This window comes from Convolutriloba macropyga, chromosome 3 (genome assembly GCF_964194025.1).
Source record: "Convolutriloba macropyga chromosome 3, txConMacr16.3, whole genome shotgun sequence".
Lineage (NCBI taxonomy): Eukaryota > Metazoa > Xenacoelomorpha > Acoela > Convolutidae > Convolutriloba > Convolutriloba macropyga.
The window spans coordinates 3,668,199-3,688,512 of NC_134470.1; the positions used below are offsets into that span (position 1 = coordinate 3,668,199).

The 20,314-nt window shown below is 32.3% G+C and overlaps 1 protein-coding gene across 4 annotated transcripts in view; it reads left to right on the forward strand.

Moving 5' to 3' along the window:
• The window catches only part of LOC142335881 (uncharacterized), a 116,499-nt gene extending 112,958 nt beyond the window's left edge, over positions 1-3,541 (forward strand). For all 4 annotated transcript variants that reach the window (XM_075384228.1, XM_075384231.1, XM_075384229.1 and 1 more), the window contains 2 exons: positions 2,518-2,630; positions 3,132-3,541. In XM_075384228.1, the coding sequence (XP_075240343.1) occupies positions 2,518-2,630; positions 3,132-3,228 (210 nt within the window). In that variant the 3' untranslated portion in view covers positions 3,229-3,541. The remainder of the gene's footprint in view (positions 1-2,517; positions 2,631-3,131) is intronic.
• Positions 3,542-20,314: the final 16,773 nt, after the last annotated feature.

Below are 20,314 nucleotides of genomic sequence, written 5' to 3' on the forward strand. Positions count from 1 at the left end.
AGTTATTGATGTTTTTATCATTCATATGTTTTGATGAGACAATTGTCATATCCTACAGCATTAAAACATTGGCTTATCTTGCTTGCTTTAATTATTTTTTTCTTTTTAAAACCAAATTTTTCCTCTTAAAAATGAAAAAAAAATCTCTCTGTCGTTTCTTCAAGCGTCTGTTTTTAAGCAGTGTAAAACCGCTCAACTAACCAGTCGAGAAACACTCTTTCTCAATTTTTTACAATTGATTCTCAACTAAGAGATCATAAATGAAAAAGATTTACAAATTAACATTCCAAGTTTGTTTTGTGTGTCTGCTGGAGCATTTTACATTTCAGATTTTGTCAAAGTTTTTGTCAAGAGATTGGTCATGGCTGTTATTAAGTCAAATATCGCTATGAGGGAAATATATTATGCCACTGTTATCATATTACAAAGCAGTAGAAAACAAAAACAAATGAAAAACCTGAAATTTCAGATTGTTTTGTTCCCTGTTGGTCAGAAATTTAAATATCTCCCCGTTTTCTTTGGAAAAGTTTCCTTTTTGGAGTAAAATATAGCAATTTTGCAGTTAAGGCTGTTTTTGAAACAAAATACTATGCGCTTTTCAAAAATGTGCTCTTTATTTTTGTTCCTTTTTCATTGTTGCCCCTTCCATTTTTCTGTTTGTGCTGTTAGACGAGAAATTTAAGAGAATCTAAAATTACTCGAGTTTTTCTCTACAGAAATTTTTGATTCCGAAAATTAAAATATAAAAGTTAAAGCTAGTCGTTAAAAAAATTTCTCGGCACTCTAACCACAAGCAATTTCAAGATTTTAAGCTTCTGTAGATTGAATGTGTCTGTGCTTTTGTTCAGTTCTACTGTAAAATTACATTATCGCTTCAAAGAAAACTAAGATTCTGCAAACATCTCGGGCATAATGTCAAATATATCTGAGTAACTTATATCAATTTAAAAATTTATTATAGCATTAAAATTTCATGTAAAATCGCTTCAATAAATCGATAATGCGACAGACCTGAAGTCACCCCCAATAAATTTCACTATCTAGTTTTTTTGAACCAATTTAATTGAATTCTTTCATTTTAATTGCTCTTTTTGACAGCCTTCATTCCCTCAAAGCATCCTTGAAAGAACCCAGCGCGTTTTTGATTTTGGACAGGTAATTGATTTTCCATAAAAAGTCAATAAGTGTGGGTGCAATTAAATTGTCTGCAAGCATTGTGGTCGCGTCTGCTAAAATGACATCCAGAAAAATGCACTAATTTTTTTCTGGATTCTAGATTTTTCTTACCCGAAGATGCCCCCGCCCTCTGCCGGCGTTAATTTCTTCTGATGTTCGGAAAAAAATTCCATTTTGTTTAGCCCACTTTAAACGTTATAAAATGCCAAACCAATAAAGAGATTATATAAGGGTCTTTCTCATTATCGCCCCCCCCCCCACTCCCCCCTTAGTGGTTATATAACGTACAACCCCGCCCCAAATACCGTAAATATACCATAATGGGGCGGGGGCTTTAATTTAAAGACTCGTTAACTTAATTCGGCTATTTGAGGTGTTCACATGAATGATATCATCACCCAAAATAATTGCCAAATTCACCTGAAATTTTTCAACAATAGATTACAAATTTGACCTGAGGATTATTAAGAAGCGAAGCCATAACCAAAATGGAAATTGTAGGATGGTATCTTGGGTAGAGTTGAGGTTGGGATAGAGTTAATTGGCCCTTTAGATCACACCTGATGTTGCGATTGATTGGGTCGTTGATTAAAGGGTGACCTGATCAAAGGGGGAGCTAACCCAGAGCGTGAATTTCTAATGGATTGCTAGCCCAGCCCCCTTTTGAAAAAGGAAGGATAGAGCTTGAGGTTGTTTCGTATTGCGTAACGTCTTCACCGCATGCCAAATCCAGGCACACGTTTAAAATATTTACGGCTAGCATTCTATTTCTATGGACCATAAAAGGAAATTTTTTGAGCGATTAGCTGCTTGAAGTTGAAGTTATTGAATTTAAAATAGACCATTACGCGAACACTACAAGACTAACGTTCAAAAAACAGGCTGTATTAGTGCGCGACTATGAATCGAAAACCCCGATAATGCGAAAAGTGTGACTGACTATTTTGAGCCGAAATAATACGATGAACTTGCAAATCGGAAGAGTTTGTAATTTGTAGAAGTAACGCTTTTTAATGAAAGAAATTTTTTGGATTGGAATAAAGGGTTTTTTTTGTTTGGTTAAGAGGGGCCCATGATTTGAGAAAGCGCGACAGTTAGTATATTAGCGGAGTGCATTTACTGCCTGCGCGGTTATAATCTAGGGGGGGGGGGGGGGGGGGGGTTGGGGTCAAATACCAAAAATGCAATATGCACCTGTAGTCATTCTAATTTGACCAGACAGTTTAGCAAAATCAAACCGCAAATCACAGCTCTTAAATTCCCTGTTAGGGTGATCAAAACTTCAAAAAATATGTGTTAAAAAATGATCAATTATCAAAAAATATATTTGTGTTGTTTCAGAACATGCGCAGTAGTGAGATTCTGGACATGATAGACAGGGGAGCCAGACTGAAGTGTCCCCCCAACTGTCCTCCCGAAATGTACTCCCTCATGCTCAGGTGTTGGGAATACGAGTAAGTAAACAAATAACCAACTATTATCCCCAATAACTCAACTACATGGACAGAACAGACCTATTGAAAAACGGGTTTGTTATTACAACCTGATACGCAATTTTAACCCGGTCTGACAGTTATACCAAAAATTGTCCTTGAAAATTGTTAAGAAATTGTTGAAGTGTAATAATGTTTTTTTGTTGAGATAGAGTTAGAGAGGTTTATTTTAGTCATTTTGGAAATTTTGAAAATTGTGTGGTTCAGGCCTGAAATATAGAACTCAGGTTTGGGAATTTGCCTTACTATTCCGGTTACCTGGGTACCCCCCCCCCCTCCCAGTTACTATCGGTGTACCCCGTATATCGGTATTCAGGTACCTTACTATGTATCACAAGATCATAAAGAAAATTTATCGGCTTTTATGATTTATGTAAGGTCCGTTTCATGTTTGTAAATTTAATTAATTTAATTTTTATTAACGGTAAATTGTCTTTATTAACTTTACTCGTCCATTTCCAGAGAGACAGATCGGCCGACGTTCGAAGAGATCTATCAAGTGGTCGAGATCTACTTCAGAGCTCAGGCATCCAAGTGTCGAGACGTCTACACTGGGTGACAGAACCCAACTCAACTCAGAATATCCATGAACAAGCTCTCCTTCATTCTCGCATTCCTTAGACACGTACATTCCTGGTTTTGGACTCATTCAAAGTTCAACTTTGATATCGACTATCACGTTCCAGCTATCTATAAAACCGGCGGGCTTCTGGTGCAAAAAAAAGAACATGCCGAGAGATTAGAAATTATTCTCATTCGATGGTCGGAGTTGTTCAACAGTCAGTTTGCGTTCACAGAATTAATAATTCGTCTTAATTTTCAATTGAAATCTACTTTATATAGCAATAACAAATCAATTAATTTTACAAGTATACATTTTTTAAATGTGTTTCTCAAACTTTGAAATTTTTGAGAACAACTTTTATTCGACAAGGGTGATCGGTCATGTGCATTTGCACATAATGTTTCAACCGCTCTCATGCACAAATCGTCAAGACCAAAAAAGATTTACACAGGGTATGAAATTAGACGTCTGGTGGGTTTTAAATTTGACGTAATTTTTGAAAAACAAACTCGAACGAACATTAAAGATGTCTCGAAAAATTTTGCTATGTAAAAACCACTTTAACCTGAATGCAAATTTCAACACCTACAATTTTTTTCAAATAATGTGAAAAATCAGTCCTTGAACCCTTTTGAAGTTCTCTGAACAACTTGCCGCCATCTCTTCAATTTTATAAGACAAAGCAATAAACACTTCTCTCTTGAACAAGAAAATTATCAATCAAACAATTTGTTCGTTCAATCCTCGTGTCTCTTCATCTAAGCTATTTTTCTTTATTCCGAAAATCATTAGTTAGGACAACGAAAAACGTTAAGTACAATTAAAAACTGTATAAACTAACAAAAAATAAAACAACCAAAACTGTGGAACCTTTCAAAAGTTTTTTTAAACGTTGACTCAGAAAAAAAAACAGTTTTTGAGACTGCGTTCTCCTTAAATATAAAGGTAGGAGGCTCTAGATTGGCATTTTTGGTGTCAGGACTATATACTGAATACCATAATACCAAAATACCTAAGGCAATAATACCCAATTCCAAAATACCCAATGTGCCAAAATACCCAAAGCCAAAATACCCAATTCCGTTATACCCAATGCCAAACTATCCTATTTATAATTTAATAGTTATAATCTTGAAATCATCGTGCAATTCCACAATTAAGGTACCCGTCTAAAATTAAATACAAATTAACTAATTAGACGCAATTTAAGTAAATAAGAGAGAAAATCGACAACTGACAAATCGATTTATAGAAAGATTGTTTGTACTTAGCTTTGTCTTTAAAAACAATCAATCATTTCCCAAAAACACCCACCAAAATTTTAATCTTAGGGAAAAATTGTTATTTAGTGTAACAGAGACCGGATAAATAAAATAGTGAATAAACATTCGTTAAGTCCAACAGCCTTTCTGACACCATGAAACAATTCGAAAAGTAAAAAATAATCAGGGAAATTGAAATTAGCTTTGATAATTGCGTTCAAAGTTTGCATACAATTTGGAATGAAGATGTATTGATGGTAATAATTCTCCCTAATGTGCATTTTAAAGCGCAGCTATTATTGAATTACAAGAGGCCTAACAAGGGGCAAAATATCAATTATTTTTAATCTTATGATTGAGTATTCTCCATTTTCTATCAAATTGAACTAACATTTGTTCTTTTTAAAAGCAAAAGTTCTCAAACAGGCATATATGCAGCATTTATTTGGTCAAATAAAAAATATATCAAAATATTGCATTGTATCTGACTTGAAATTTTTGTTTTATTGCAAATAGACAATTTCTCCAAAATTTTTTATCTGATAGCTCTAAACGCTTTAATCAATTCCGAGTTAATAAGTTTTCATTGTCGCTCTCTGCACCATTTTCTCACTAACTAACAAAAGTGGTGAAAAAGTGGCAAATTTATGAAAAAATTTATAAGGAAGGACCATAATGTTTGACAGTTTTGTTAATTTTTGTTGTCCTACAAGCACAGCATCTCAGAGCATATCTGTCACTCTATCTGTAAAATTCAAAATAGGTGTATTAAAATAAAAGAAGCGTGCCCACAAACAAACCTTTGAAGCTTCAGATCAAATAAAACGATTTTGACAAAAAACTTTTTGAATCTTTATTAGTTATCGAAAAAGCTGCCTTGCCGATAATGAGAACTAACAATAAAATTTTGAAGAAAAAAACTAAGAATGCGGTGTGTTTTTTGAATAAATGGTCGCTCTCATTGATCTTTAATTGAAAAATATGTGAATTAAACTTTTTCAAAGACTTTAATGATCGAGTTTTAAGTCTAGAAAAAACTATTTGGGTCAATTAAAAAAATTTTCTACCGAATGATTTTGACATTGTCATTTTGCTCTGCTACAGATGCTACAGACTATAAAATAGACTCTTAGCTGACTGCATTGTATACAAGAATTGATTTCTGACCACGGAATTTCTCAACGTCCAAAATGTTGTGCGTGTCGAAATTTTTTTTAACATTTCTGAACATCATCATCATCATATTGCACTCTAAGCAAAATAGTAGCTCGTGTTTTTTTTCGTAGGGGCATCTAATTATAGTATAAAAATCCAAGAAATTGAGCTTCATCGGGTCGCTGTCTTTTTCGAAAACCTGTTCACTTAGTTATTCAGTTACATCCACACACACGAAATGAGAGCTTGAGTTCATTGTAAAAAGACCTCAGGTTAATTGAGAACCAATCCGCGTTAAGCCCGCTAAACACTCTACTGATTATTCTTGTTACAAACGTCATTTAAACGCAGATCATTAGTGAACACAAAATGTTTTTCAACAGAGACTGTTCTTTAACACAAAATTTTAACGGACACCGAGAAATTGAGCGAGAACGTCATTAAGCGCAGCTTGCTATTGATCACTATCAACCGATTTTAATTAAACTATTTTTATGCATATAATATAACCTCATTTTAAAGCTAAATCTTATAAAATGGATCAATTTGAGTTGTAATTACGTTTTTCTCCAATCAGCACTTTCTCAGATACTGAGGAATTTTGCAAACTTATAGGTCCAATTAATTTACCCGTTGAATGATTTCAAGCTTTAATCTTGTGTGAACAAGCAAAAACTGTGGCTGAATGGTGGTCTATATCCTTGGATATCCTTCCTCTTTAGGCAAGCCACCTGGCATTCTGCTTTTGAGTTTTGACGCCGTCGTTGACCATCTTCTCGCAGCAAACGATAATTCCATTTTTTATGTCTTTGGCGATTCTTATATGGTAATAATGTTCTGCCTCCTGCGAACTGTTGAACTTGGGATGTGCAACTAGTTTTCTGTTGCGCTTGATCTGAACTCGAATTCAACTGTGTCTAGACACCTTCGTAGTTGAGCCCAAGTTCCTTAACGGTTTCCATTAATTTATTTTTCGCACTCATCAAATCTTATCTGTTTCTTTGGGCAAAACTTTTCAAACTCATGAACGGAAGTTTTCAAGGCGCCGCTTTTTTGTTTACCTATCTGGTCAAGACATCGTTTTGTACACTTAATAAGCATTGGTAATCGTCCAATTTTTCAGAAAATCATTCTTAATTCTGATTTTAACCTTTCTAAAGCCGAATCGAATTTCGTAGGCGTTGCAGTTTTGATAATTGTTGCGCGTTCTGTGCACTGAACTTGCCATGATCTTCTTTCCACGTTTTTAGTCTACGTTTGCGGCAAAAATTTTGTGCTTTTTGATTTTGACATCTCGCATTTTAAAATGGACAACGCCTATACGATCCGCTGGGATCAAAATGATCTAAAAATTGATTGGTTGAGTGATCTTTTTGGTGACGGGTTTCATGTAGTATTCCTGCTAATAAACAAGAGGTTAGAGTAACCACTGGAATATATCCTGACATGACACATTAAATCTGTCAAATGTTGAAGGTGGCTGTCAGTTTCCTTCGTTAACTTAAAAACTGGGCATAAAATTGATTCATGTTAACAATAAGTAAAACAAGGAGGCTCGGCAATGTGCGACCGCACATAAGGTTCTGACCCAGCTCATCCACAATTTCGGCATAATTGTCTACCAAATGAGGAACAGATAGAAAAACACAAAATTCAAGTATTTTTCAAAAAGACTGGTATATGAACCAAAAGATAGCCTCCTAAGCAAATAACTCAGTGCAGTAAAAATGATACATTAGATTGGTGAGATATGCTAATATTACGAAAGCGAGCGAAGACGACCGGCAAAATCAAACAACAACAACAAACATTAATTACATCAAAAATTTTATGTCCATTTTTTAAAACAAAACTGAATAAGAAAGTCAAAATAGCGTCAGATAAAACTTAAAACAAACAAATAACTTGTAATTCATAAAAAAAATGGTTATTCGCCAGTTCATAATAAGGCTGAGTAACAATTAGACAAAAACGAACAGAAACTTTAAAGTTAGAAAATTCGTTGAATATTTTTTAAAAGAACAATAAATTTTAAGTAATGAAAACCATTAGGAATCAACTAAATATCCCATAGGTTTACAATTACCAATTCTTTTATAGAAAAGAATAAAGAACTGTCGGTATTCAATTTTTTATGCAGTTTACAAAAAGAACTACAAATAGACAACATACAAACAATCAATTAAAACTTAATGATCTGAACTTGAATTCAACTATGTTAAACGCCTTCGTAGTTGAGACCACGTTCTTTAACGGTTTCCATTAATTTATTTTTCGCACTCATCAAATCTTATCTGTTTCTTTGGGCATAACTTTTCAAACTCATGAACGGAAGTTTTCAAGGCGCCGCTTTTTTGTTTACCTATCTGGTCAAGACATCGTTTTGTACACTTAATAAGCATTGGTAATCGTCCAATTTTTCAGAAAATCATTCTTAATTCTGATTTTAACCTTTCTAAAGCCGAATCGAATTTCGTAGGCGTTGCAGTGTTGATAATTGTTGCGCGTTCTGTGCACTGAACTTGCCATGATCTTCTTTCCACGTTTTTAGTCTACGTTTGCGGCAAAAATTTTGTGCTTTTTGATTTTGACATCTCGCATTTTAAAATGAACAACGCCTATACGATACGCTGGGATCAAAATGATCTAAAAATTGATTGGTTGAGTGATCTTTTTGGTGACGGGTTTCATGTAGTATTCCTGCTAATAAACAAGAGGTTAGAGTAGCCACTGGAATATATCCTGACATGACACATTAAATCTGTCAAATGTTGAAGATGGCTGTCAGTTTCCTTCGTTAACTTAAAAACTGGGCATAAAATTGATTCATGTTAACAATAAGTAAAACAAGGAGGCTCGGCAATGTGCGACCGCACATAAGGTTCTGACCCAGCTCATCCACAATTTCGGCATAATTGTCTACCAAATGAGGAACAGATAGAAAAACACAAAATTCAAGTATTTTTCAAAAAGACTGGTATATGAACCAAAAGATAGCCTCCTAAGCAAATAACTCAGTGCAGTAAAAATGATACATTAGATTGGTGAGATATGCTAATATTACGAAAGCGAGCGAAGACGACCGGCAAAATCAAACAACAACAACAAACATTAATTACATCAAAAATTTTATGTCCATTTTTTAAAACAAAACTGAATAAGAAAGTCAAAATAGCGTCAGATAAAACTTAAAACAAACAAATAACTTGTAATTCATAAAAAAAAATGGTTATTCGCCAGTTCATAATAAGGCTGAGTAACAATTAGACAAAAACGAACAGAAACTTTAAAGTTAGAAAATTCGTTGAATATTTTTTAAAAGAACAATAAATTTTAAGTAATGAAAACCATTAGGAATCAACTAAATATCCCATAGGTTTACAATTACCAATTCTTTTATAGAAAAGAATAAAGAACTGTCGGTATTCAATTTTTTATGCAGTTTACAAAAAGAACTACAAATAGACAACATACAAACAATCAATTAAAACTTGCCAGAAAATGCATTGGAAGCCGTTCTTTGGAAGCCATTCTTTGGAAGCCATTCTTCCAAACGAAGCCCTTTAGACCTCCAATTATCCAGAATATGTCTTACGTCTACAAAAATAACAACAAACATGACAAAAATCCAAAATTCCATTACTTTCTTTTGTGAAGAACCCGTGTGGAAACCAGTAAAGTCATAACGAATTTTTTTAAAACATTAGATTTAGTGACACCAATCCCAAAGACATGAAAGCCATTAATTACAAAAAGAAAAAGTTGAATGGGTACGTTTATTCTTCCAAAGTAAACCCTTGAGACCTGCAATTATCCAGAAGATGTCTTACGTCTACAAAAAGAACGTCAAATATGACAAAAATTAAAAGTTAGTTAACTTTTTTTTGTGAAAAACCCGTGTCGAAGCAAGTAACGTGTCATAACGAATTCTTTAAAAACATTAGATTTGTGACACAAATCCCTTATGGCACCTTCCCCTGACAAAAATAATGTCATCTTTAACCTTTAATTAACGAGACCAGGTAACAAACAGACAATAAAGGAACAAAATTGCGAAGTTGAAGGGTTTTTTTGTCATTTTGGAAAACAATTGTTTTCAAAGTCATGAAAGCCATCATCTATCTTCCAATATCAGAACATCGGCTCATTTACTCTTCCATGAAAAGCCAATCAAACCGGGTCATTGTATAGGAAATTAAATACGACTAAAAAGACAAAGTAAAAACGACAGTTAAAGACAAAATTTAAAAAATTCAATTAAATTCATCGAGAAAGTATTGTCGAAGCGGTAAAGAACCACAATCTATAACTTTAAGAATTTAAACATTATCAATTGTGCTTTATTTTGAACGCAAAATATCTGACATATGAACTGCCAATAACGTGATGATATGACAAAACTAGAAAGCATGAAAAGTGGACAAATACCTAAACCTTAAAAAAAAGTGAAATCTAGTAGTATCAAAGCCAGAACACAATAACTTAAGGCGTAAAATGGCAATAAAATCTTATTTTGAATTCAGCAGAAAGAAGAAGCACCCTTTGATTAATTACACTAAGCTACAAGTTGACCAAATTAAGAGAAAAATGGAGGCAAATTTCAACCAGCCATTTTTTAAAAAAAATCAAATACTTTAAAAGTCAAAACGACCATAAGCTTTCAAGCAACCAAATAATTTGGAGCAAATTAGGAAGCCAATAGGGCCTATCACTAGTGAGCTTTGATTTGAAATGGTCTGTTATTTAATTAATATAAAAAGATCGAATTTTTTATATAAAAAACCGACTGATGACAATCCGAATTATTTTTAGATAGTAACGGTCCAAGATCGGTACAAAACTAGTCCTCATGATGCTGATTGTTTATTAGGAATATTTACTTTTTCGAATATCTTTGATATAGATTTTTTGTTAGTAAAAAAATCAAAAATAAATGCTGCGTTTTTGATAATCAACGAATAAAGTTAACAAAAAACGGCAAAGTTTTAATTACAGAGCACTCTCAACGGAAGTTGAAGTAAAATTAGCCCCCTTTTCAGTATACAAAGATTGTGTTAGTGGTGTTTGGGTGTGCACTTCCTGCAAATCTAATCAAACTGGACTAAGGAAACTTATTTCGTGCTGTTTTTGATGAAAAAGTCTGAGTTTTGTGAAATATTTAGCCGGAATTTGTGAGAAAAAAAGTTCAATGAATATAGCCGACAATATATTTTGTCTTTAAACGTAAAATCAACAACAATTTCTTGAACATTTTATTAAATGTTATCAAAATTGGCGAAATTTTAGTCAAAAATTCCGAAAAAAATGCGAATGAAATCAACTAAATCACTCTATTTTCTCGAACGTTTAAACCTCTATATCTCCCTGTAATAAACAAAAATAAAAAAAAAATCTTTTTAATTCCATATTCTACGCTGGACAAGCTTTCTAATGATACCAGTCTCAACTCTCTACGATGAATATATCGATCGGCCAAAATTGACTGAACAAAAAAACCCATTTGAGTATATAGTTCCTCCCCCCCTCAAGAGGGGTCGGAACAAAAAAGTTGCTGGGAAAAATTTCACTTGGATCTATGAGAGCTCGAACATTTTGCGTTTCGAGTGTGTCTGATTTTTTTAGCTTTATTTTATTTCAATGATCCAAAAAAAACTCAACATCAGCATATTATTGGTTTCCTCAAAACGTTGACGAAAGAGTGATGTGCTGTAATGTTAAAAAGTAATCTTACACTTTAATTTTTTTCCTGCACTCTGGCAACAAAGTAATAGTTTTTCTCACCTAGCGGAACATCTATTGGTCGTTAAAATATTACAATTAAAAACGTTCACACATTTTTCGAGCTACATATCATATACGGAATGAAAAAATGATTGGTCTGTGGAATGATTTGCGGCTTATTGAGCTGCTTTTGGTTGTAGTCTAGCTGAACATTCAAATGGTTCTTCTGTATGAAAATTGCACAACTATCAAGTTTGTCCATTCACAAGCATTGAGTGCTATTGGAGTACTCTAACACAGAAGGGCAGAAATTGTAAATTTTAAAAATGTCTTTCAAATGCTTCTTAATGACATTAGATACCATAATAACTCTGTTTTATCATAAAATATGATACAGGTTAAGTTCGATTTCCGCAGCATTTATAAGTTGGCTACAAATTGCTTTTTGATGGCTTTGAATGACATTATATTGCTGTTTATCTGATCCGATATGACCTAAATAAAAGACAATGACAGCGAAGTTCGGCTTCCAGAAGCTCCTCATATACCTCAAACGGCTAGCTATCTCCAATTGTGGATAAGATTTGGCTACGCTGAAGGCGGAGGATGCTCAAATTATCAATATTGGCTTTCGCATATTTATCACTGACTTAATCGTTTAAAGGCAACATCTAACCCAACTGAAAAACGGAAGCTGGCGGAGTAATTTTGTCTTCTTCAAACGCATTTCAATTCGCAATTTTGTCTTCTTCAAACGCATTTCAATTCGCAATTTTGTCTTCTTTAAACGCATTTCAAACGCATTTCAATCTCGGAAGGCCATTTATTTTTTTTTAAATTTATTTTGTCATTTAATTTGTCATTTTTGTCATTTATTTTAATTGTAAAGAGCGGAGGCTGCTAAATTTTGTCAAATTGTTTTCAAAAACTTCTAAATGACCATAGTTGACCATTTAGCTCTGTTTAATGATATTATTCAACCAATAGAAGGACGGGCTCTGCAGAAAATTTCTAAATTGTCTTTCAAATGCTTCCCAATGACCTGAGATGAACAATTAACTCTTTTCCTTGATAAGATCCGGAACTCTTTTCACTGAAACTGCCCAACACTTTCAAATCCGCTTTTAAGGGCTTCCCAGTGACCTTAAATAACTATTTAACTCTGTTTTAGGACATGGCCCTGATGAAAAGATGGGGCTGCCCGAAATTCATAAAATAGGCATTCAAATGCTTCTCAATGACCAAATATGACCATTCAACTATGATTATTGATTCAATTTGACGCAGATGAATGACGGAGGTTAAAGAATTAATAAAAATCAATTTTAAATGATTGACAGTGACCTTATGATAAAATATAGCTCTGCTAATTGATAAGATCTGACAAAGTGAAGGGCGGCTCTGCAGAAGTTTTTTATATGTATACTAGAGGGTAGGGGTGGGCGAAGGTTAAGCTTCCGACTCGATGGTTGTACTCCTAGGTTATGCTATCTTTCTAAGCCTGATAAGTCTCATGAAAGTTTTTAATCATCAAAATAAGTAATTTTGGATAACTACTCGTTATAAGATTTATATAAGCTTTATAGAAACTTAACATAGATAAAATTACAGCTAGAGTTGTATGGTTAAAAGAGTTAAACTTAAGGTTATAAAAGTTAAGTTATAAAAAAGAGAAGTTCGGAAAATTTAGTGAAAACTTTATTAACTTGAAGTATTATCATTAACTATTTATCTCTTCTTGAATAAAGTTCTGATTTGGATAATATCTCTAACTATTCCATTATCGTAATAGTTGAGGAAAGGTTTTGGAAATTCCACTTTGAATTACTTTTATTTTGAGATTACTTTATCAATTTGGAGATATTAAAATCTCAGTCTCTCTGATTTATTAATTCTTAATGTCTCAATGTTGTACTTTTGCTTTTGTATATATAGTTTTTATAACGGGATAATTCCTTTGCTGTTAGCTGGACGTTAAAATGTCCGTTGGACATTTTACACAATGCGAATGGTTCAGCTAATTGCTTCATTCTATTTTTAGAATGATATAATTTGAATACTTAGCTTAGTTAAGCTAAGTATTCTATATTCTAAATGTAAAAATTAACTTGTACTTCAGCACAAAGCGCTTTCAAAATTTTCTTATTGACTTTAGTTGATCGTTAATATGTTTTTTAAATAATTTGACCCCAGTGAAAACTGGTAGTTGTGGGAATTATTAGAAGTCGGCTCTCGAAAGCCTCTCATGACCTCAGACGACCAATTAACTCTTTTTTAAGATACGGCCCAGATTATGGATTGCCTCAATTCTTTAAATTGACTTCTAGTTGCTTTCAATTGACCTGAGATAGCCGTTTAACTCTGTTTTTTGGTAAAATCTAACGCAGACGAAGAGCCCGGTCAACCTCAAATTTTCAAAAGGCATTCAAATCCTTCTCATTGTCCATAGATGACCATTTAACTATGTTTATTTAAAAAAAACCTGAAACTTGTGAAAAACCGGGCTGCCATAGTATTTCGATAACTGCTATTCAGACATATCGCAATAAACTTAGCTGGCCGCTAACAACTGCTTAATGGTGAGAAGAGACTGACGTGATGGGTAGCTGCTGTCAAACATTTTGAAAATAAAACTGGCTTCAAATGCTTCTTAAGAAATTTTTCGGCGTCAGCTTAGCTCTTTTTCTATTGAGATCTGATCAAATTGAAAAATGAACGATGGTAAAATTCTTTAAAGTTGAGAGGCCAATGTTAGTAGTAACAAACCAGTACACCCTGACTCACTTTTTGGCTCTTTTTACCCAAACGTGTTCGATCATGCGCGCGGATGAAAAGTTCTTGGCAACTATTCCCTTTTAGTTTAGGATTGTTCCCTGAAAATTTAATGGACTTACCTTTTTGAACAGGACATGTTGGCTTGCCTCTTTAATAAGGTACATAAACACACTAAGGAGAATATTGTCTGTAAACCCGGCAAATGCCTAAGGGTTTTAAATCCACTCTATATTTGTCATGAACACTTTTGCGTGGAAATCTGGGCTTCTAATGTGTATAAAATATATATAGGTATTGCGAATGCTGGCTTAATTCCTGCTTCCGCAATTTTGAAGAACACACGTTTATAAGTTTATGAGGGATATTTAAACCCTCTGAAGAACATTGTTTGTATACAAATGTCTCAGGGTTATAAATCCAGTGAACACTTTTGCGCAGTAGTGGTGTCTAATGTAAATAATCTATCTATTGCGTATGCAGTCTCACGTTGAAGATTTTGTTTTTTAACTACATGTGAAACGTCTGGGTAGGAAGCGTTCTACTTCCTGATGATATTATTATCTAAGGGCTATTTTTAGAACACAAACTCAAACTTGAACTCGAACTCGTCTGGCTCAGACTGTTAATAGACTTCTCTTTCATTTAGTACACAATAAGCCATATGATTCAGACTTATTACGTTTTGACGAAATTCGTATCCGAAAACAACAAGTTCGAACACGATAAAAGGAAGTAATTGATTCTTCAATAGAATTTATATAAAAAAGGAACAAAAAACGCATTCTGAAAGACAAAAATTTACTGAAACTTTGACCTCATCAACTGTTGTTTTGTCCAGCAAAGACCAATTGACAGGGAAGACAATCGTCGAGTAGAAAGAACACAAGTTGAGAGTAACTTCTAACCCCCGCAATTTAAATCAGGTTAATTTAACATTTGAAAAGAATTCATCGTTTGAAGTGATACTAAGAAGTTAGGTCCTTGAGGAATCCGAAAACTATAGAAACATCTTGTTTTTAGTTTTGAAGGATCTATCAGAAAAACGAGTGGTGTCAAGAAGAACAGTTGGGTGGAACAACAATTTGTCACTTTGGTTGCAGAGAACATACGGACACAAAAGACGGAAAAAACTCTTGTTTGAATTCTGAACGCTTCAAAAACAAATTGACATAAGAAAGCAAAAAAGAACATCTGGAAACCAGAGGAGCAGCATTTTTTGTCTATCATCAGAGCGCATCAAGAATCCCTAGACAAGTGGAGTGGTTCAAAACAAAATACTTTTGGAAAGTAAGTTAAAAATCTTCTTAAATCATCATTTATCTCCGCCATCATTTCAACCTATATAACTCATCAACGGATCAAGAAAAGGTACCAAAATAGTTAAAGATTAGCATCCCTTAATCATCAGGAAGCAATTTTTCTCTATGTTTTAAAGGCGAGGAGCTGAGATTATTCGATTAGCAAATAATTGAGACACATATTTAGTTGTTAAGATTGTATCACAAAATTTATGACCTATCAGATGTGAAATATGAAAACTACGTTAAAAAACCAACACAAAATTACTTTAGAAAACGCCATTTTCAATGTCAAAGGTCAATTGTACATCCTTTTTCTCCTCTTAATGTACAAGTCCTAGAGAAAAGTTTCTTAAGGAAAAGTTGTTCCATGAGTGAAAACTAACACAAAACTACTTTAAAAAAACATCAATTTTGCTCACATAACATATAAGTGAGTCATCAAAGGTCATTTGTACATCATTTTTTTCCTCTTAATGTACAAATCCTAGAGAAAAATTTCTTAAGGAAAAGTTGTTCCATTAGTGAAAACTAACACAAATACACTTTGAAAAACATCATTTTTGCTCATATAACATATGTATGAGTCATCAAAGGTCAATTGTACATCATTTTTTTCCTCTTAATGTACAAGTCCTAGAGAAAAATTTCTTATATAAAAAATGTTCCATTAGTGAGAACTAACACAAATATAATTTGAAAAACATCAGTTTTGCTCACATATTATATAAGTGAGTCATCAAAGGTCAATTGTACATCATTTTTTTCCTCTTAATGTACAAATCCCAGAGAAAAAATTCTTAAGGAAAAGTTGTTCCATTAGTGAAAACCAACACAAAACTACTTTAAAAAAACATCAATTTTGCTCACATAACATATATATGATTCATCAAAGGTCATTTGTACATCATTTTTTTTCTCTTAATGTCCAAGTCCTAGAGAAAAATTTCTTAAGGAAAAGTTGTTCCATTAGTGAAAACTAACACAAATATACTTTGAAAAACATCATTTTTGCTCATATAACATGTGTATGAGTCATCAAAGGTCAATTGTACATCATTTTTTTCCTCTGAATGTACAAGTCCTAGAGAAAAATTTCTTAAAGAAAAGTTGTTCCATTAGTGAAAACTAACACAAATCTAATTTGAAAAACATCAGTTTTGCTAACATAACATATAAGTGAGTCATCAAAAGTCAATTGTACATCATTTTTTTCCTCTTAAAGTCCAAGTCCTAGAGAAAATTTTCTTAAGGAAAAGTTGTTCCATTAGTGAAAACCAACACAAAACTACTTTAAAAAAACATCAATTTTGCTCACATAACATATATATGAGTCATCAAAGGTCATTTGTACGTCATTTTTTTCCTCTTAAAGTCCAAGTCCTAGAGAAAAATTTCTTGCGGAAAAGTTGTTCCATTAGTGAAAACTAACACAAATATACTTTAAAAAAACATCAATTTTGCTCACATAACATATATATGAGTCATCAAAGGTCATTTGTACATCATTTTTTTCCTCTTAAAGTCCAAGTCCTAGAGAAAAATTTCTTAAGGAAAAGTTGTTCCATTAGTGAAAACTAACACAAATATACTTTAAAAAACATCAATTTTTCTTACATAACATATGTATGAGTCATCAAAGGTCAATTGTACATCATTTTTTTCCTCTTATTGTACAAATCCCAGAGAAAAATTTCTTAAGGAAAAGTTGTTCCATTAGTGAAAACCAACACAAAACTACTTTAAAAAACATCAATTTTGCTCACATAACATATGTATGAGTCATCAAAGGTCAATTGTACATCATTTTTTTCCTCTTATTGTACAAATCCCAGAGAAAAATTTCTTAAGGAAAAGTTGTTCCATTAGTGAAAACCAACACAAAACTACTTTAAAAAACATCAATTTTGCTCACATAACATATATATGAGTCATCAAAGGTCATTTGTACATCATTTTTTTCCTCTTAAAGTCCAAGTCCTAGAGAAAAATTTCTTAAGGAAAAGTTGTTCCATTAGTGAAAACTAACTCAAATATACTTTAAAAAAAACATCAATTTTGCTCACATAACATATATATGAGTCATCAAAGGTCATTTGTACATCATTTTTTTCCTCTTAAATCCAAGTCCTAGAGAAAAATTTCTTAAGGAAAAGTTGTTCCATTAGTGAAAACTAACACAAATATACTTTAAAAAACATCAATTTTTCTTACATAACATATGTATGAGTCATCAAAGGTCATTTGTACATCATTTTTTTCCTCTTAAAGTCCAAGTCCCAGAGAAAAATTTCTTAAGGAAAAATTGTTCCATTAGTGAAAACTAACACAAATATACTTTAAAAAAACATCAATTTTGCTCACATAACATATATATGAGTCATCAAAGGTCATTTGTACATCATTTTTTTCCTCTTAAAGTCCAAGTCCCAGAGAAAATTTCTTAAGGAAAAGTTGTTCCATGAGTGAAAACTAACACAAATATACTTTAAAAAACATCAATTTTGCTCACATAACATATAAGTGAGTCATCAAAGGTCATTTGTACATCATTTTTTTCCTCTTAATGTACAAATCCTAGAGAAAAATTTCTTAAGGAAAAGTTGTTCCATTAGTGAAAACTAACACAAAACTACTTTAAAAAAACATCAATTTTGCTCACATAACATATAAGTGAGTCATCAAAGGTCATTTGTACATCATTTTTTTCCTCTTAATGTACAAATCCTAGAGAAAAATTTCTTAAGGAAAAGTTGTTCCATTAGTGAAAACTAACACAAATACACTTTGAAAAACATCATTTTTGCTCATATAACATATGTATGAGTCATCAAAGGTCAATTGTACATCATTTTTTTCCTCTTAATGTACAAGTCCTAGAGAAAAATTTCTTATATAAAAAATGTTCCATTAGTGAGAACTAACACAAATATAATTTGAAAAACATCAGTTTTGCTCACATATTATATAAGTGAGTCATCAAAGGTCAATTGTACATCATTTTTTTCCTCTTAATGTACAAATCCCAGAGAAAAAATTCTTAAGGAAAAGTTGTTCCATTAGTGAAAACCAACACAAAACTACTTTAAAAAAACATCAATTTTGCTCACATAACATATATATGATTCATCAAAGGTCATTTGTACATCATTTTTTTCCTCTTAATGTCCAAGTCCTAGAGAAAAATTTCTTAAGGAAAAGTTGTTCCATTAGTGAAAACTAACACAAATATACTTTGAAAAACATCATTTTTGCTCATATAACATATGTATGAGTCATCAAAGGTCAATTGTACATCATTTTTTTCCTCTGAATGTACAAGTCCTAGAGAAAAATTTCTTAAAGAAAAGTTGTTCCATTAGTGAAAACTAACACAAATATAATTTGAAAAACATCAGTTTTGCTAACATAACATATAAGTGAGTCATCAAAAGTCAATTGTACATCATTTTTTTCCTCTTAAAGTCCAAGTCCTAGAGAAAATTTTCTTAAGGAAAAGTTGTTCCATTAGTGAAAACCAACACAAAACTACTTTAAAAAAACATCAATTTTGCTCACATAACATATATATGAGTCATCAAAGGTCATTTGTACGCCATTTTTTTCCTCTTAAAGTCCAAGTCCTAGAGAAAAATTTCTTAAGGAAAAGTTGTTCCATTAGTGAAAACTAACACAAATATACTTTAAAAAAACATCAATTTTGCTCACATAACATATATATGAGTCATCAAAGGTCATTTGTACATCATTTTTTTCCTCTTAAAGTCCAAGTCCTAGAGAAAAATTTCTTAAGGAAAAGTTGTTCCATTAGTGAAAACTAACACAAATATACTTTAAAAAACATCAATTTTTCTTACATAACATATGTATGAGTCATCAAAGGTCAATTGTACATCATTTTTTTCCTCTTATTGTACAAATCCCAGAGAAAAATTTCTTAAGGAAAAGTTGTTCCATTAGTGAAAACCAACACAAAACTACTTTAAAAAACATCAATTTTGCTCACATAACATATATATGAGTCATCAAAGGTCATTTGTACATCATTTTTTTCCTCTTAAAGTCCAAGTCCTAGAGAAAAATTTCTTAAGGAAAAGTTGTTCCATTAGTGAAAACTAACTCAAATATACTTTAAAAAAAACATCAATTTTGCTCACATAACATATATATGAGTCATCAAAGGTCATTTGTACATCATTTTTTTCCTCTTAAATCCAAGTCCTAGAGAAAAATTTCTTAAGGAAAAGTTGTTCCATTAGTGAAAACTAACACAAATATACTTTAAAAAACATCAATTTTTCTTACATAACATATGTATGAGTCATCAAAGGTCATTTGTACATCATTTTTTTCCTCTTAAAGTCCAAGTCCCAGAGAAAAATTTCTTAAGGAAAAATTGTTCCATTAGTGAAAACTAACACAAATATACTTTAAAAAAACATCAATTTTGCTCACATAACATATATATGAGTCATCAAATGTCATTTGTACATCATTTTTTTCCTCTTAAAGTCCAAGTCCCAGAGAAAATTTCTTAAGGAAAAGTTGTTCCATGAGTGAAAACTAACACAAATATACTTTAAAAAACATCGTTTTTGGTCATATAACATATGTATGAGTCATCAAAGGTCAATTGTACATCATTTTTTTTCCTCTGAAAGTCCAAGTCCTAGAGAAAAGTTTCTTAAGGAAAAGTTGTTCCATTAGTGAAAACTAACACAAATATCATTTGAAAAACATCAGTTTTGCTCAAATAACATATAAGTGAGTCATCAAAGGTCAATTGTACATCATTTTTTTCCTCTTAAAGTCCAAGTCCTAGAGAAAACTTTCTTAAGGAAAAGTTGTTCCATTAGTGAAAACCAACAC